The sequence below is a fragment of the Mesocricetus auratus genome, unplaced genomic scaffold, assembly GCF_017639785.1.
Source record: "Mesocricetus auratus isolate SY011 unplaced genomic scaffold, BCM_Maur_2.0 Super-Scaffold_4256, whole genome shotgun sequence".
NCBI lineage: Eukaryota > Metazoa > Chordata > Mammalia > Rodentia > Cricetidae > Mesocricetus > Mesocricetus auratus.
Genome location: NW_024429182.1, coordinates 16,701,392 through 16,718,146, shown reverse-complemented (window position 1 = coordinate 16,718,146; position 16,755 = coordinate 16,701,392). Strand labels below are relative to the sequence as shown.

The 16,755-nt window shown below is 52.0% G+C and overlaps 1 protein-coding gene across 9 annotated transcripts in view; it reads left to right on the top strand.

Moving 5' to 3' along the window:
- Nucleotides 1-16,755, top strand: part of Pax2 (paired box 2) — a 79,770-nt gene that overhangs the window by 32,870 nt on the left and 30,145 nt on the right. For 6 of the 9 annotated variants that reach the window (XM_013125964.3, XM_021233936.2, XM_013125587.3 and 3 more), the window contains one exon: nt 916-1,035. In XM_013125964.3, coding sequence (XP_012981418.2) covers nt 916-1,035 — 120 coding nt within the window. Of the gene's footprint in view, nt 1-915; nt 1,036-7,211; nt 7,281-16,755 lie in introns of all 9 variants that reach the window. The other 3 variants (XM_040743937.1, XM_040743929.1, XM_040743924.1) reach the window with 1 other exon arrangement.

The window sequence follows — 16,755 nt, the reverse complement described above, 5'->3', positions numbered from 1 at the left end:
CTCTCCACCCTTCCTTCTGGCCTCTTTTCTTTTGGCTTGTTTCCTCTTATCTTTGTCTCTACCTCTTCTGCTCTCTGCCTCCCTGGCCCTCTTAGCGCTTCACAGGACCTCAGAGACACAGCCCAGGCCTGCCCGAACACCTGCTGCAACTTTCCAGGGTCCCAGGCACGGGAACCCTGACCTCTCCTTGATTTCCTTCCCTCCTGCCCAGCTCTACTGGGCTGTCAGGAGTCTTTGCCCACCCAGGCCTGGGTTAGTAAGCTGGAGGGAGGGTTGCTGAGCTGTACCCGAGCTGATCACAGCACCGTGAACGTCTGTGTTCACCGCCTGTCCCCAGAGGGAAGTAGGAACTTCTCCCATGGTAAGACCAGAAGCGCCTAGAGGAGAGAGAGCTGCCCCAAGTGTCAGAGGCAGATCTTAGGAAACCTCAGACTACACCCGGGAGACTGAGAAGCAGTGGACTGGGGTTTGGAAGGATTTCCTCGGCTGTTGGATTAGGTGGGGGCTTGTATCATGGCTCCAGAGAGCATCCTGGAGCTGCACTGTCCAGAAGGTCACTGAAGTGCTTTCTAGACAGCTAATCTTGGCAGTTTCTGAGCCTATACTACATCCATCTGAGGGGAGGGGATTGAGGGACCAGCAAATGCCACAGGTGGTGGTGGTGGCAGTGGGCGGCGGCGGCGGGGGGGGGGGGCAGGGGGGAGTGGGGCTGGGTTGACTGGTCACCTCTCTCCTCAGGCTGGGCAGAAGTGCTAACAGCCTGCATTGTCTGTCTGTGGGAGCGAGTCCTCCCTCAAGTCTCAGAGGAAGGAAGGAGACATGAGCCTCCTTCTGCCCTCTGTTCCACTCTGTCCCAGCCTGGGGCTTCAGTCACAACTGCTATCCTGATGGTGTCTCCTCCTCCTTCTCCTCCAGTTCCCAGCACGGCCTCCCCTCCTGTGTCCAGCGCCTCTAACGACCCAGTCGGATCCTACTCCATCAACGGGATCCTGGGCATCCCTCGCTCCAACGGAGAGAAGAGGAAACGTGATGAAGGTAGGGAGGAGGAGCTCAGGCTCCCCTTTGCTCGCTTTGTCCTTGGACTCGGGCTCCGGTTTCTGCGGGCCTCGCAGCTGCTCTGCTGTGAGATCAGTTTTAGCAGCAAAGTCGAGGCGCCCCCACTGCCCTGCTGGTTCCTGGAGCTAGGGAGGGCGGCTGCTGCTGGGGCCACCAGCTTCACCATCTGCTCAGCCCCAAAGGTCTCACCTTCTGCTGGGACTCACCCCAGCTGTCCCCATGGGACGCCAGGAGGAGTAGTGTGAACTGTTTACCTTGGGAAGGTTGTAGAGGTTGGGGAGGCAGCTGGTATCTGACCTGGGCATGTAAGGCCAGCCTGCCCTGCCTGGCCTCACTTGATCCCAGAGAGAAGTAGCAGGTGATGCGGACATGGACAACCCTGGGGTCCTTTCTCTGTGGCACATGGACACTGCTCCCACTGAGACCACCTGGGGAGCTGGGCATAGCCTTGTCATACTCTTGATCATGAAAGTGGACACCTAATTCTCTTCCTCCTACCTGGTCCCTCAAGGTACAGCCAGTCCCTTGGGTAGCACAGACCCAGTCGGAGGAATGGGGAATTAAAGAGGAGGACATGGGATGAAGGATACTCAGGGGAAAGACTGGTGGTATAACATGGGCAAAGTGCCTCTCAGACGCTGCGGCACTGGTGATGCACTCAGCCAGCTGTTTTCCTCTGGAGTGTGAGGCCTGGGCACCCAGATGAACACGGATACCCATATCTCAGGCCAGCTGGTCCCAGCCAGAGAAGTGGTAACTTCTGGTCTTTGCAAGGTGTACAGGATTCTAAAGATACTCTCCATAAAACGTAAAGGGGGATATGACCACGTGTTCCATCAGCTCAAGGAAGTCACAATTTCTGCCTATTGTCCCTGCATCTGAACCGGGCAGTGTCTCCTTCTCCCCTCAGAAAATGTTGTGTTTGGACAGTGGGTTCTGTGGTCATCTCAAGCATAGATAAGCTCCTCTTGAGGGCGTAAAGGACAGAGACAGGGACAAAGATGACACTCCTTAGGCTGCAGTCTGGATTCTCCAGACCCAGGCAGAGGGAAGACAGTAGAAGTTCCCTGGCCTCCAGCAGAAGGAACACAGTGCAGGAGAGACCTAGGCCTGGCAAGACAGTGATGACCTGGTGCTGGCCTCCTTCCAGAAGCCCTAATGGCCTCGTTTCCCAGGGAAACAGCTTGTCTGGCTCGGTTTCTCTTTCTTCCAAAATATCCAAGCCCATTTGGCTGCCACGGCCTTTGCCACTCACTAAATTTCATTGTGGTTGTTTTGGCGGCAGCCCCTGATGGGCAGGGGGAGGCTACAGGAGAGGCCCTAAACCCCAGTTCTCCCTGGAGCTTCTCACATCCAGGCCTTAGCCAGGCTCCCTGGCACCCCGAGCGCCTTGGTAGCGTCTGCCTCAGACCCTAAGGGCTTCTCTTTAGCCACCTGCCTTGTTTAGAGTGTGAGGTGTCCAGGGGGACCGGAAGGTCACAGGAACCCTTCTGTGCTCTCTTTCATTGGTCTGAAGCGGGGACTTTGTGTGCCTTCTGCTGCCTGGGCCTTCATGGGTGGTGAAGGGAGGCTGGGGCTACCCAGGCTGGGCCAGCCATCCAAGTCAGGAACGGAATGCTCTCCTTCCCCTTGCTCACATCCATTGTTTCCTGTCAGTTCAATTCAGTGACCCCCCCCCGCCGCCCCCGCCTGTCAGCTATGAGAATAGCTTGGTACAGAAGGTTCCTGAGCCAAACAAGATATGATTCTTGTCCTTAGGAAGCTTATACTCTACACATATGTTAAACGCTGCATCCAGAGAGTAGAAAGACCATCAGATATGGTGTGGTGGAGATCTGGCCAGGCCTCTATGTGGGGAGGAAGGGAGGGAGGGGGCTCCCTGCCAGGAAGGGCTGCTCCTTGAGGAGGGCCCCGGGGGTGTCTGGGGGGTGCTAAGGACAATGTTAACCTGAGATTCTACCTGGTGCAGCAACCCTCTGAACAGCAATGGCAGGGTGGCTTCTGCACAGATGAGCTCGAGGGTCTGAAGGGCAGCGCTGAGAAGCAAGCCCAGGTAGACAGAATGACCGGAAGTGACCAAGACTGACCTGTGTAAGAGGACTGGCTTTCCCCAAAGCAGGAGCAGCCCTAAAAGTGTCTGGGCAAGGAGACACAGGAGCAGGGTTGGTTTGGGTCCTCCAAGCGGCTGCACTCTTCAAGTGAGGGATAGCGGCGGCCTCAGACACTCATCTGCCAGACCTAACCAGGTTACAAGAAGTAACCTGGGACCCTGGCATTTTTGTGGGGGTTTTCTTGCCCTGTCTGTACCTCCCTCCCTCCCTCCCTCCCTCCCTCCCTCCCTCCCTCCCTCCCTCCCTCCCTCCCTCCCTCTCTCTCTCTCTCTCTCTCTCTCTCTCTCTCTCTCTCTCTCTCTCTCTCTTTTTCTCTCATCAACCCCAGGCCAGACAGCGCTGTCCTTTCCCTGGAAACTGGGCCTGGGAGGGAGGCAGTTTTCCCGGACCAGCATCTCAGTCTTGATCCACGGGACCCAGGTGGGAAGGGAGAGAAGGGAGAGGAGAGCTAGAGGACACCCCCTCCCCCACTCGAGGCCTCCGAGCAGCAGGGCCCAGTTTGCATTAAGGAGCAGCTAGGATGATTAAGAATGGGGAGATAATTATGTGTCAAGATGATGTAGCCCAACTCTGCAGTCAGGCCAAGGTAGCAAAGCAGCTGGCAGGCCAGTCCGTGTCGTTGTCGCAGGAGCAGCCTGGGGCACAGGCTGTACAAACACCCAGGTGTGTCCTTCAACTCTTGGGCCAGGACTTTGGATAAAATGGAAACTGATCTGAGGGAGTGCAGAGTGTTGGGATGTGTGTCCAGGGACCCCGGAGGGATTAGAGGGCCAAGTGCATTTTCCTCTGGGAGAGTCCTAAATGTATCAATTACACTGACCCTTCTTTGACCTCAGGTGCAGTGATATCTCCCTAGAAATGCCTTATCTTGAGGCAGGCTGGGTGTCCCTCTGCCCTCCAGGAAGCTACTCTGGCTTCCACCTCACAATGTGGCCCATCCTTTAGCTTTAACCACATCACGGTGGTGGGCATTAGCAAGGGTGGGCGCTGACTACAGTGTGTGCTGGCATTAACGAAGGCCTGCTCAGCGGTACCTACTGGTGTCACACTGGTAGTAACCAGAGTGTTGCTGGTATTGACCAGCAACATTGGTATCAGTGGCCATCAATCACTGGGGATATTCATCAAGGGCCAATCAGCTTTGACTCAGGGTTTGTGTGGGAGCTGATCCAGATTCCTTCCCAAACCCCGACCTGTGGGAATACGCAAAATTCAGGGGTTTTTGTCTTTGTTTTTTGAGAAATGTGGATCTAGGACCCCAGGTAGAAAGACCAGAGAGAGATAAAGAAAATATACAGAAGCACCTGGGACACAGGCTGTGTATCAGTCCAAGGAGGAGAAATCCTCATCAATGCCGTGCTGAAACTTTCACTTCCAACCCACAGTCATGGGCAGGTACATCAGAGCTTGCTCTGGGAATCTAAGAAATGTAATTCCCTGCATGTTACACACCCCGGCTCCTGTAGTTGGAAAACAGAATATCAGCCTATCTATAATCAGGTTCAGAAACGAAAGCCAGACTGGGGAGTGTGTGGCTAAGCGGTAGAGGACTTGCCTGGCAGGCATAAGGTCCCAGGTTCAATCCCCGACCTGGAAAGAAAACAAAACCAACCACAGAAAACCCATGTCTTTCCCATGTCTTTTCCATGTCTTTCCCATGTCTTTTCCATGTCTTTTGCCTTCTCTCCACTGCTGTGGGCCACAGCTCGGTGCTTTGCTGTCCACCGGCAGCGGCCATGAAGCACGGAGAAGTTTTGTGGCTCATCCAAAAGTCCACATGAAGTCGTAGGGTGAGGGTCTGCAGATGTGTGGAGTCGTAGGGTGAGGGTCTGCAGATGTGTGGAGTCGTAGGGTGAGGGTCTGCAGATGTGTGGAGTCGTAGGGTGAGGGTCTGCAGATGTGTGGAAGGGAGGTGTGTTGATATCAGCCATGGGTGTGTGGGCTTGTAGGGGGCGGGGATTTCATACTCCACCAATTAGGTGCACAATGGCTTGTGCAGTGGGCGGCGCCAAGCTGTAACTGTTGTGCATTTGTGGACCGGACAGGCTACATGACTGCGGAAGGCTGAGTCCCATCACCGCTTTGGGTGATGCTGATGCCGGAAGAGGCAGCTTATTTCCTTAGTTAGTGTCCTCCTAGAAGTCCTCAAGAGCAGTGCTCAGGTTGTGCTTGGAGCACACAAGGGGACTGAGCTAGGAATGGTCAGCACCTGTTTAGGGGCCCTAGATTGAGGCAAGGGAAGGTTTCAAAACTCCGTATCAGGGGCATGGACGAGGCCTGCCAGGGCCACAGCTCCACGCAGCCCTGGCTTAACTGTGAACACCGCTGGACTGAAATCCTAGAGCCGCTAGTACAGCTATGTGACCTTGGGGAAGTCATTTTACTGCCCCAGCTCCTCTGTCAAATGGGTTAGCACAACCCTTACTTCTTTTGTTGTAGGGAAGGACCCAGCCCATTGTGGGTGGGGCATCCCTGAGAAGGTGGCCTGGGTTCTTTAATAAAGCAGGCTGAGCAAAGCTGTAAACAGCTCCCCTTTCTTTCTTTCTTTCTTTCTTTCTTTCTTTCTTTCTTTCTTTCTTTCTTTCTTTCTTCCTTCCTTCCTTCCTTCCTTCCTTCCTTTCTTTCTTTTTTTTTTATCGGGACAGAGTTTCTCTGTATTGTTTTGGAGGCTGTCCTGGAACTCCCTCTGTGAACAAGGTTGGCCTGCCTCTGCCTCCCCGGTGCTGGGATTAAAGGCGTGTACCATCAACGCCCTGCTGTTTGTTTTCAAGACTCCCTGGTTGGCTTGGAACTCACTCTGTAGACCAGGCTGGCCTCGAACTCAGAAGTCTGCCTGCCTCTGCCTCCCACTGCTGGAATTAAAGGCCTCCACCACCACCATCAGGCTCAACCCTTACTTCTTACAGAGAGATTTCTAAAACATGAGGTATCTAGAATAGTGGTTCTCAATCTGTGGGGTCATGACCCTGTCAGGGGCCAAATGACCCTTTCATGGGTCATCTAAAACCATCAGAAAACACAGATATTTTTTACATTATGGTTCATAAGAATAGCAAAATTCAGTTATGAAGTAGCAACGAAAACAATGTTATGGATGGGTGTCACCACAACATCAGGAACTGTATTAAAGTAGTCACAGCATTGCTCTAGAGTATGAAGGTAGCTCCACCCTGGAAGATGGCTCACCTAGGCAAGAAACAGTCACGAGAAGGAAATGAAACTGTGAGAGAAAGAGGTCTATTTGGGCCTAGACTCCTCACCCCAGCGGGCACTTGGCAACTCTGGGCTACGCTAATCTAGAAAGGACGAGGCAGTTGATCCCACCTGCATGGTTGAGACACTTTGTCTGCCTCTACCTGTCCACTTGTTGCTCTGTGGGCCACTTGTCATTTTTTTAGCTTCCACCAGAGTTTTCTGCGCATGTAATATAAAAGTCCCTTTCTTTTTCTGATATGGAGCTATTACTCTCTGTGTCTTCCTGTGTGCGTTTCTGTTCCTATGTGCAAGTTTATTTACCTTGGAGAGCACATGATTGTTTTCTGAACCATATATAATATTTCTATGGTTTATGTAAGTGTATTGTGTGTGTAATGTGGCTTTGAGATCTTTGGGAGGAGAGGGATGTGGAATGTCACATGTTAAAAAGGCCTGTAGTTTTCTAGGTAATGCACATGCTTGGAGAAAGTACTGTGTGTGTGATGCTGGCACCTGTAACCAGGAGCATCCTAAACCAGACCGAGCCATGCTGAGTGTTCATGGGCCTGCATAGCGTCTAGCCCCTAGAGCCCATTGGTATCAACTTACAGCTGTTAGCAAATCAGCAGCCTGCCCTAAGCCCTCCCCTGAGAGTGGCTGGGCCCCAAGACTAGGGAAACCGAGGCAGAGAACTGGTCCTTCCCACTCAGGCTGTGTGTGATTTGCAGCTCAGAAGTTTTGTGTCTCTTTGAAGAGGAGCCTGGTCTCCCAGTTTGGGGATCCGGCCCCCGATCTACCTGCCTGTCCTTCGGGATCTCTCAGTGTCTGTCTGTCTCTTATTTACTCTAGTCGAGGTATACACTGATCCTGCCCACATTAGAGGAGGTGGAGGTTTGCATCTGGTCTGGACTTTGAGAGGTACGAGGGCCAGAGGGAACATGGTGTGGGGGCTAAGGGGGACAGCTTGGGGGTGGTGGCTAGAGAAACGAGTCCTGAGGGCAGACAGCCAACTCAAGGCAGTGGCACAGGCTTTCACTGGGAGCCCTAGAGAGCTAACAGTCCCTGGGCCTGGATCCCTTCCACCATGGGCCACCACAGAGGTTTGGGGCTGAGGCCTGGTGGCCCGGAGGGTCAGCCGCTTGGTGGATGGGGGCAGCTTTTCCAGCCTTGGAAAAACAAAGAGTGGATTGGGTAGTAAAACAAAAGCAAAGGAGACCTGGAAGCACCTGACAGCCCTAATTCATCACGGCCCAAGTTTTTTCCTGTGTTCCCATTATATTTGTTTGTAAAAGTGGAAATCAATTTTGAAGGTAATTTTCTGGAAAGAATGGAAGGGAGGTGGGAGGGCCGGATAAGGCAGAGATGGTAAAAGGAAAAATTTAGGCCAGGCACAGCCCAGGGGCAGCTCTTGGCAAGGTGAAAGAAAATTGCATATTCAATCTCCATCCATGAATCTCCCTCACTGCTGCCCGCCTCCTGCTTGAAAACAATGAAGGCTTTTTCCCAGCGCTGGGCAGGGCCTCGGTATCAGCCTCACTCTAACTTCAGGGCCATTAATTCCCTGATTATTGAAGGAGAAGAGAGGGTTGCAGCATCGTCAATTCCAAAGGCACCCCCCATGTGATCAGCCACTGGCTGGAGTGGGTGGGGGCAGCGGGGTGAGGTGAGGTACTTCAGAAGGGGGCGGGGAGAGAGGAAATGGGGGAGCCACCTGGACTGGGGGGCAGGAAGCTGGGAGGAGGGTGGAAAAGGCAGTCATTACTGCATACCTCTGTTGTGTTGTTATTGCAAATTAAAAGTAGCATGTTCCACTCCACAGCCATCTTTGGGGAGGGAGGGGCACTGAGGGAGGTGGGGGATCTTATCATTGCTTCTTCAGCAGACCAGCGGTGGTGTCACCGTGTGAGGTGACATTTGAATTTACAATTCCGCTGAGAAAAGCCATTAATTCACAAATTAACATTTCTCCCTCTCCCTCTCTCTTTAACACTCTCTCCCTCTCTCACATGGATGTGCAAGCAATTGAAAAGACAAAGGAAATAGCCTTAAGGAAGAGACTTTACTGCTAGTCTGTCTGTGCTGAGATTGCTCCCCCTGCTTCCAGATAGATAAACCAATTACCTGAGCAGCTCGGCTCCTGGCCGCCGCGATCGCCTCCTTTTGTAGGCTGCCTCCATGGCTGGCTTACACTCGTGTATCTCATTAATGGAAACCAGGCGTGCCCTGGTCACCAAGCTCTTCCCAGCTGTCCTTTGGAGGAACGGTGGGAAGAGAACCAGTGTCAGACAAGACAGGCTAGGGGGATCCTGGGGAAGCGGAGAAGTCGTCCTGGCCTTGGATCTCTGGGTGCAGCTGGCTATGGCCGCAACTTAGGGGTGAGCACAACTGGATAGGTAGGCTGTCTAGGACCTGAGAAGGGTGTGGGCTGGCATTTAGAGGTAGAGACTGTAAACTGAGTCCGACTCTCTCAGTGGCCTTTGGTCTTGAAGCTTGTCCTGCAAGGGAAAGGCACAGGAAGTCTCTGTTTCAACAGGACAGGACACAGCCTGAAGGAGCTGGGGGAAGACTTGGGGGTGGGCGTTCAGAAGACACCATAAGGTTGCACATGTTGGGCCAACAATATGAGATTGGACTGATTCTTTAACCTAAGCCAAGTACATGAGTACAGTTGTGCCTACCTAACCCTTACACACACACACACACACACACACACACACACACACACAAAGGTCTGCGAAAGAGTACAGTAAGAGTAAGCTAGAGAGAGAGGAATATGCTACCTGACTCATTTCTTGAGAATACTGTAGTCTTCTCATACTCATAAGGAACTCTCCAAGACCACCTGGCGGACTCTTGAAATCGTGGAGAACCCTGTATGCCCAATTCTATCTACACAGTGCATGCATACATACAGAAGTTTAATGCATAGATTAGGCACAGTAAGAGATAAACAACAACAATAATAAAGCAGAATAATTATAATGATAGTTTGCTACTGTGAATTTTTTTTTTTTGGTTTTACGAGACAGGGTTTCTTTGTATTGTTTTCGAGGCTGTCGGTCCAGCCCAGCCTCGAACTCACAGAGATCCGCCTGCCTCTGCCTTCCGAGTGCTGGGATTAAAGGTGTGCGCCACCACCGCCCAGCTGCTACTGTGAAATTTAATCTGCTAATGGAGACAGAACTAAGTGACTAACTGGTACAGCGTGGATATACTGAGCACAAGGATGATTCGCCCATAGGGCTGGACTAAGCAGGTGACTCTGGTGTCTTACCCAGAAAGATACACAATTGAAAACCTATGGATTGTTATGTCTGAAAATTCCCACCTAATATTATTTATTTATTTATGTGCGTTGGTGTTTTGCCATGGGTGTTGGCTCCCCTGGCACTGGACTTACTACAATTATAAGCTGCTGCCATGTGGGTGCTAGGAATTGCACCCAGGTCCTCTGGAAATCGGCCAGTACGCCTAACTGCTGAGCCATCGCTCCAGCCCCAGCCACTTAACATTTTTAGATGGAAGATAACTGAAGTCGGGGGAAGCAAAACCTGGCATAAGGGGAACTAAGGTTCCCTGTGGGTCACACTGGGTTTTATGGCTTTGAGTGTGTGCTGAGTACTACCGAGCATGTGTTGCAGACTCTACCTCAGTGTGACAGGCCCCTCGGCAGCCCAGAAAACAGAGCCCCATCATGGGAGCCCCCTGTCTAGATGAGTGCTCGGGTTCGATTGCATTGATAACACTGAATTTGTGTTCATCCCCAGCAAAGACGCAAAACTTGGCTACTACCCAGTTCAAGAAAGAGTTAAGTGGACTGGAGAGATGGCCCAGAGGACCCGGGTTCAATTCCCAGCACCCCCATGGCAGCTCACAACTGACACCTTCATACCAATGCAAATAAAATAAAGTTGAAGAAAGAGTTAAGTTCAAAAGTCACTAAGAGACTTTTGAACCCACTTGTGAGCAATCATTCATGGTTCTGATTATACCTTCTTGGTAACCACGGACATGAGGCTGGCTGTACCTGTGGCAGGTTCTTTTCTATCTCAGTTAGATTGCATGTTTTAGCTGAACTCTAGCATTGACCATGAGCCTGTGGCTCTTCAGAAGCAGATACAGGTTGTGTGGATGTTTTATTAAGTCTTGGCTGTGGCCCCTGTAGAAGTAACTTGTGTTGTTCTGTGAGGGGTACCAGATTCAACCACGCTGTGTGGGGTGCACAGGTGCAGAGGTTTGCAGACTTGCACGAGAGATGAAAGCTAAGTTGTCGTTTCTTCTTTCCCAGCTAGTTCATGCTCTTGTGGCTCAAGAGTGGGTTGCTTTAAGTATTCTGAGGTTTGCCACAACAGGATGCATTTTCTATACGTTGACAGAAAGAACAGAGAGACTGGCTGCCCCAGGAAAGAGGGTGCTGACTTGCTGTGGAGGGGATTGTGTGTGTCTCTCTGCTCCTGAACACTGCGCGTAGGCCACGTGCTCTCTGCAAAGGCAAACGGGTCCTCCACGGCTTTCCTGCATTGCCGCCCTCACATGAGAGCCCATGGTAGCAGTGTGTGTCTTCCATCCCTCGTCCGCCCCTGTAGGTTGGTTTGGTTTCTCCTCCCCCCTCCCTGCCTCAGCCAGGGCATCAAGCAAGAAATCCATCATCTCAGCTCTGTTGTCCCCCCCCCCCCCCAGTAAGGCTCTTCCCTTCTCACGGGCAGGAAGAGCCAGGCTCAGGGCTTTCCTGGGCCCTGCTGCTCACCTTCCTTGGTGCCCCCATCTTTGCGGACCCTTGGGCAGTGGGGAAAGACAGGCATCTGGCACGGAACCCCTCAGAATGGATATGAAGAAAGTGAAGGGTTGAGAGACTCAGGATGCCTGCAACATCCTAGACCATTGAGACCAGGGAGCGACCCTTCCCCAACCTGCCTTCCTCAGAGCCATAGTGGCCTTGGGGACTGTCTGGGGCCTCATTTTCTGGCCCACAGCGGTGGAAAAGCCAGACAGGCTGGGAGAGGGTGGGGCCTGGCGCAGGAGCTGGGAGTCAGTCATGAGCCTCAGAGCCTAGTTGCAGCAGAGCCAGTAATTCAAACCATCCTGACCCTTCAATGAACCCAAACCTGCTGACCTTGACAGCACCACACAGGAGGCCTCACAAACCTGCTGCAGGCTGCCGCTTTCCTCCCGTGCTAGCAGCCCTGTGGCCTGGCTTCCAGGTGACTCTTCACTTGGCCATCCTTATGAAATGCCAGCGTCCCCTCCCTCCCCGAGGCAGCCAGCTTCAAAGAGTCCTTTGTGCTCACCTCCACTGGTGGCAGGGTGTGGGCATGGCCTGGAGCTTGTGGAGGACCCCCGGCTGTGGCCTTCTCCCATGAAAGGACCAGCGGAACTCCTACCTTTCCCTTCCGCTCAACCCCAGATTTCATCTTCTCAGGACTAGCTGTAGAACATGTTCCTGCAGTGTGTGTGTGTGTGTGTGTGTGTGTGTGTGTGTACACGGGCGCCTGTGCATGCATATGTCAGGGTGCATACAGGGTAGAGAAAGTGACGGAGACAGAGAGGATGGGGTGGGAAAGAGAAGCCGTAGGAAAACAGCCCCAGGAACCTGCATTAAAGTAAATGCAGTTTATGAAGTTTATGCTCTCCTCCTCAGGAGAGCTGAATTCCGTCCAACAGCTTCTCCAAGCTTGCCAAGTGGTTCTAGGAGAAAAAGTGTGGGCAGGAGAGTGAGTGAGCCAGGGACAGAGGGAGAAATGCATGGACACTCTGCAGATGCTCAGGTGGAAGCGCGCGCACACACACACACACACACACACACACACACACACACACACACACACACACACACACACACGCACACACACGGCTGAGAAAGTCTGAGAAGCCAGGACCGAGGGAGACAGGTGGTGTGGTGCTTGGGAGGAGAAGCTCCAGGAGCCCGTCTTTCCTCCTCTCTCCACCTGCCATCTCCTTCCCCTCGGGCAGTGTGGCCAGCCCAGGCACTTGGCAGTATGGGCACTGTGTGGCATGACTGTATGGCAAACTGAACCAAAGACACTATGGACCGCATGGGGCAGTCAGTTCGTGGAAGCCAGTAAGGGACAGTGTGTGTGGTCTTGGGCAGCAGGAATGGAGACTTGGCCCTGGAAGGGACCAGAATGTGGCACCACTAGTTCTCCTTGAAACTTGCCTCTTCTTCTGGTGCTGGGCGATGCCCATGTGGGCTCCCTGTAGCTACTGAAGACAGCTAGTCTCTTAGGGAGAGATTATTTGAGACCTTTGCCTTTTCTCTGGAATTCTAAGAAAGTAAATGACTGACAAGGTGAGGCCATGAGAGATCTCAGAGAGACTTACAACCAAGTTAGAGTATCGGCCCTTCCAGACCTTTCTGCACACCCCACAGGGCTCTCTTGTGTTAAATGCACGCTAAGAATACGTGAGTGGGCCAGACCCCATAACTTTGTTTATTATTTTTATAATAATAGGTTTTGTTTTATTGGCAAATATTAGTTATAGATAATGGGTTTCATTATGACACCTCATGCTTGTATATTTTTATTATATTCACCCCTATAATGTTTTCTTATCCCCTCCTTTCTTCTAATCCCCTCTTTCCAACCTGTCCCTTTACTCTTCCATTGTCTGGGTTTTTTTTTAGCTTTTCTGTTTCCTTTCTCCCTGCCTTGTGCTTGTGTGTGTGCGTGCGTGCGTGCGTGTGTGTGTGTGTGTGTGTGTGTGTGTGTGTGTGTGTGTGTGTGTGCGCGCGCGCGCGCGCGCGCGTGTGATGTATATGTCCTACCGAGTTTAACCAGGACCCATAACTGTTGAGAAAAGGGATTGTGGGGAGGATGTGGCTGAAAGGAGAGAGTGCCTTGACTCTCACCTGTCAATGAGATGTCAGCTTACCGCCACCCCCCCCCCCATTGCTGTATTCAAGTTCTGCCAGGAGCTGGGACAGAGGAGACTGACAGATAGAGTTCACACACGCACAGAAGGGAGGGGGGGAGGGTGGGCAGGGATTGCTGACTGTGGAGGATCCCAGAGCATCCAGTAGATGCCAGGCAAAGAGTGGGGCACAAACTGTCTAGGGACAGCCTTGGCCCTTGCTGTCCCCTGCTCTCTCCTCTGCCCTCCCCACTCAGCCCTCCCCTCTTCCCTCCACATCTTTATTGGTTCTGGTAATAGCCTTGATTTGCATGTCAGGCAAAGCCTTGCTACACACACAAAAAGAAAACCCCAACCGTGGCGGTGTGGCAGTGTCAGCTCTCGCTGTTGTTCGACAGTGTAAAATTAAATTAATAAAGCCCCCAACACAGGAAAACATAACAGGAAATTAATGGCCTTTACTGTCGCTCTGATGCAGTCATTTGCAACCCTGCTTTCCGCACCAAAGACTTCATAAATGCAAGCAGTTTCTCTAAACAAGCATACTTAGGGCGGCCTGCTATGTAATTTTTCGCCTTGCTTGTGTCCTTAGAGCTAACAAAGCCCCTTCCCGCCTAGCTTCAGAGAGGTTTCAGGCTGGTTCTGGCCCAACTGGAGCCCGCTGAGAGTTGAATCAGGCAGAAGGCCCCAGCCCCTTCTGGAGGGGGCAGAAAGAGAGCTGGGGTTCAAACAGGAGCTCCCCACTCCACGGGCGCCTCCTCCCGCCCACTGGCTCTGAGAGTAAGCCAACAGGAGCTCACCCTAGGGCTCCTTCCTCCAGTGGGTTTGTCTGCTCCCTTACCAAGCGTGTGCCCCTCCTATCACCTCTAGCCTCATTTCCTCTCCCCCATCTCTGTTCACTGAGCTTCTTCTCCAACTCATGCAGGCATCAGATTTGGGGGCTGGCTCTGCCTCAGCAGTGGGTAACCTGCGGGCTTTTCTGGGGTGGAAGAGGAAGCCAGCTTACCCAAAATGGACAAAGTAGCTATTGTAGTACAATTTTCTGGGGTTCTGGGTTCCCCCTATCCCATCTCCTTTTTCTAGGTTGGCTATTAACCATGAGGGCCCTAAATGATCATTCTTACTATCCCTCTGTCCACAGACAGATGGCAAAGCTGAGAGTCTATGAGTATTGATAGGGTATGGAAAACACTCTGAGATTTGTGCCAGTGTGGGCCTGGTGCCCCCGGTGCTGGGCTGCAGATTTACTGGAAAGGCAGGGCTTCACAGGGCACACAGGTGTCTGCTCACTAAGAAGCAAGCCTCTTGGCTATGCACTCGGGGGGGTGTGCAGGGAGATGATAAAAAGAGGAAGCAGGCAATAGGGCTGCCTCGGCACTGGCTGTCTCCAGAGACGCCTCCCATGTGGATGGAGGCCAGGGCCCGGGAGAGTGGTGACAGGGAGAATCCCAGATTCTTGAGGGTCATTGGCCTTGCCTAGCCTTCACCATAAAGCCTGCCCTTCCTGCTTGCTGGGCCACAGCCTGGGCATGGACATGGGACATAGCTGGACAGTGCCTGCTGTCTGCAGCCATGCCTTTCTCTGTTTAGAGGAAGGGTGTGGCACAGGAGGCCACCCCACACCTTACTTGCTCTAGGATGCATTAGTATTTACACTATCCCTCACAATCTTCGTGTCTGGTAAAGTATTTAGAGGTCATGACATTTACCAGTACGGTAGTGAGTGGTGACAGAGGATCTCCATTTGATATCTCCCCTTCCCTCTCCCTCCCCACTTCCTATTTCCCTGTCTTTCCACCCTCTTTACTAAGCTCTCAGAAAACTCTGGGCTGAACCCAGAAGGGTTTCAGCTTCCCTCTTGATTAGGTTCCTACCCTTGAGGGCGTCCCCTCATCATCCTGGTCACCAATCTCTGGATTCATGAACACCGAGTCCCAGAGACAGTCCAGCCAAGGCCAAGAACTCACTGCAGAACCACTGCCCCTCTCTCACCTGGAGACTCATACCCATAGCATGGCCTAAGATTACATTCGATTTTTTAGCAGCCGTGTCAGACTCAAGCTCATATTAAGCTCATGGTCAACTGAAACCTTAAGATCTTTTTCACATCAGTTGCTACCCAGCTAAGTCCACCCATTCTGCACTCGGTGCAATTGATTTTTTTAAACCTAAACACCGGGTAACCCATTTATCCCTGTTGCATTTTCATCTTGTTGGTTCAGGCTCTTAACTCTACCTGATTAAAGCCATAAGGATGTCTTCTATATCATTATCCAAGAAGTCTTAGGATTTTTCCTCCTCTTCCTCCTCCTTCTCCTCTCCTCTTTCTCCTCCTCCCTCTTCATTTTGCTGTTATTCTCCTTTCAAATAAAGAAACTCATGTGGCAAAAAGTGAAGCCCCCCCCATGTAATAAAGGAGTGCTTTAGACGCCATTGAGCTCAACAGTCATCAACAATTTCGCTTTCCTCCACCCTGTCCCTACAGAAAGGGGAGGGGGCGTCTTTGTCAAACGTTAACACTTACCATGTCCACATTATTTTCTGAATAAATCAGTTGAAGAAAAAGTATCATGGTAAGCGGATTGGGTGTCTGCTATGTAAAGATGTGTGGTTGACTTACAAAGGGAGATGGAACAGCTCTTGACTTCAAGAAGCTTACGGTCTAGCTGAGACAGATGTGCACATGCAGATGTGCACACATCACAGAAGCAGAATGTGATTGTTGCTGTGATCATGGCAGAAAGGCTATGAGGACTGTTTTAAAACATAAAACAAAACAGAGTTGTATCTTCCAGCCAAGGCAATTGGGCACACCATCATGGCGGCGGCAGGATGGGTGGCATTTAGTCTAAGCATCAATACCCAGTTAATGTGTCACAATATACTCTCAGCAAGCACATTCAACTTCCCGGGTGTCACCTTTTCTTTTCTAGTACCTCAAAGCAGGGGTGTAATAAATACCCAAAGCCTGAGACTGAAGGTGTTGCAGTGTCATTTGCAAAATCTTCTGGACTCAGGGACTCAGCAGAAACAGTTTTAGGACCCTTGGTTCCTCTGAGTCCTGAAGTGTAACAGTGACCTGAGAAGGTCAGCTCACAGGCTACTGGACCCTCCTCAGCCCCTGCTGTTCACACTGGGCATTGTTGCCCTTTTCCATGGAGACAAAGGCAAACTAGGAGTTCACTCCTCTCCTCTCCTCTCCTCCTCTCCTCTCCTGTCCTCGTCTCCTCCCCTCTCCTCCCCTCCCCTCCTCTCCTCTCCCCTCCTCTCCTCTCCTCTCCTTTCCTCTCCTCTCCCCTCCTCTGCTGTCCTCTCCTCTCCTTTCCTCTCCTCTCCCCTCCTCTGCTGTCCTCTCCTCTCCTCCCCTCCCCTCCCCTCCTCTCCTCTCCTCTCCTCTCCTTTCCTCTCCTCAATTCTCCTCTCTTCTTCCCAAGGTTTGAGCAAACTTGCCCTTCCTTGTGGCCCTCCCTGGAGCAGGTCGAGGCCCTTTGCGTTGTCTGAGCTCCTGGGTCTTTGTCTTCCC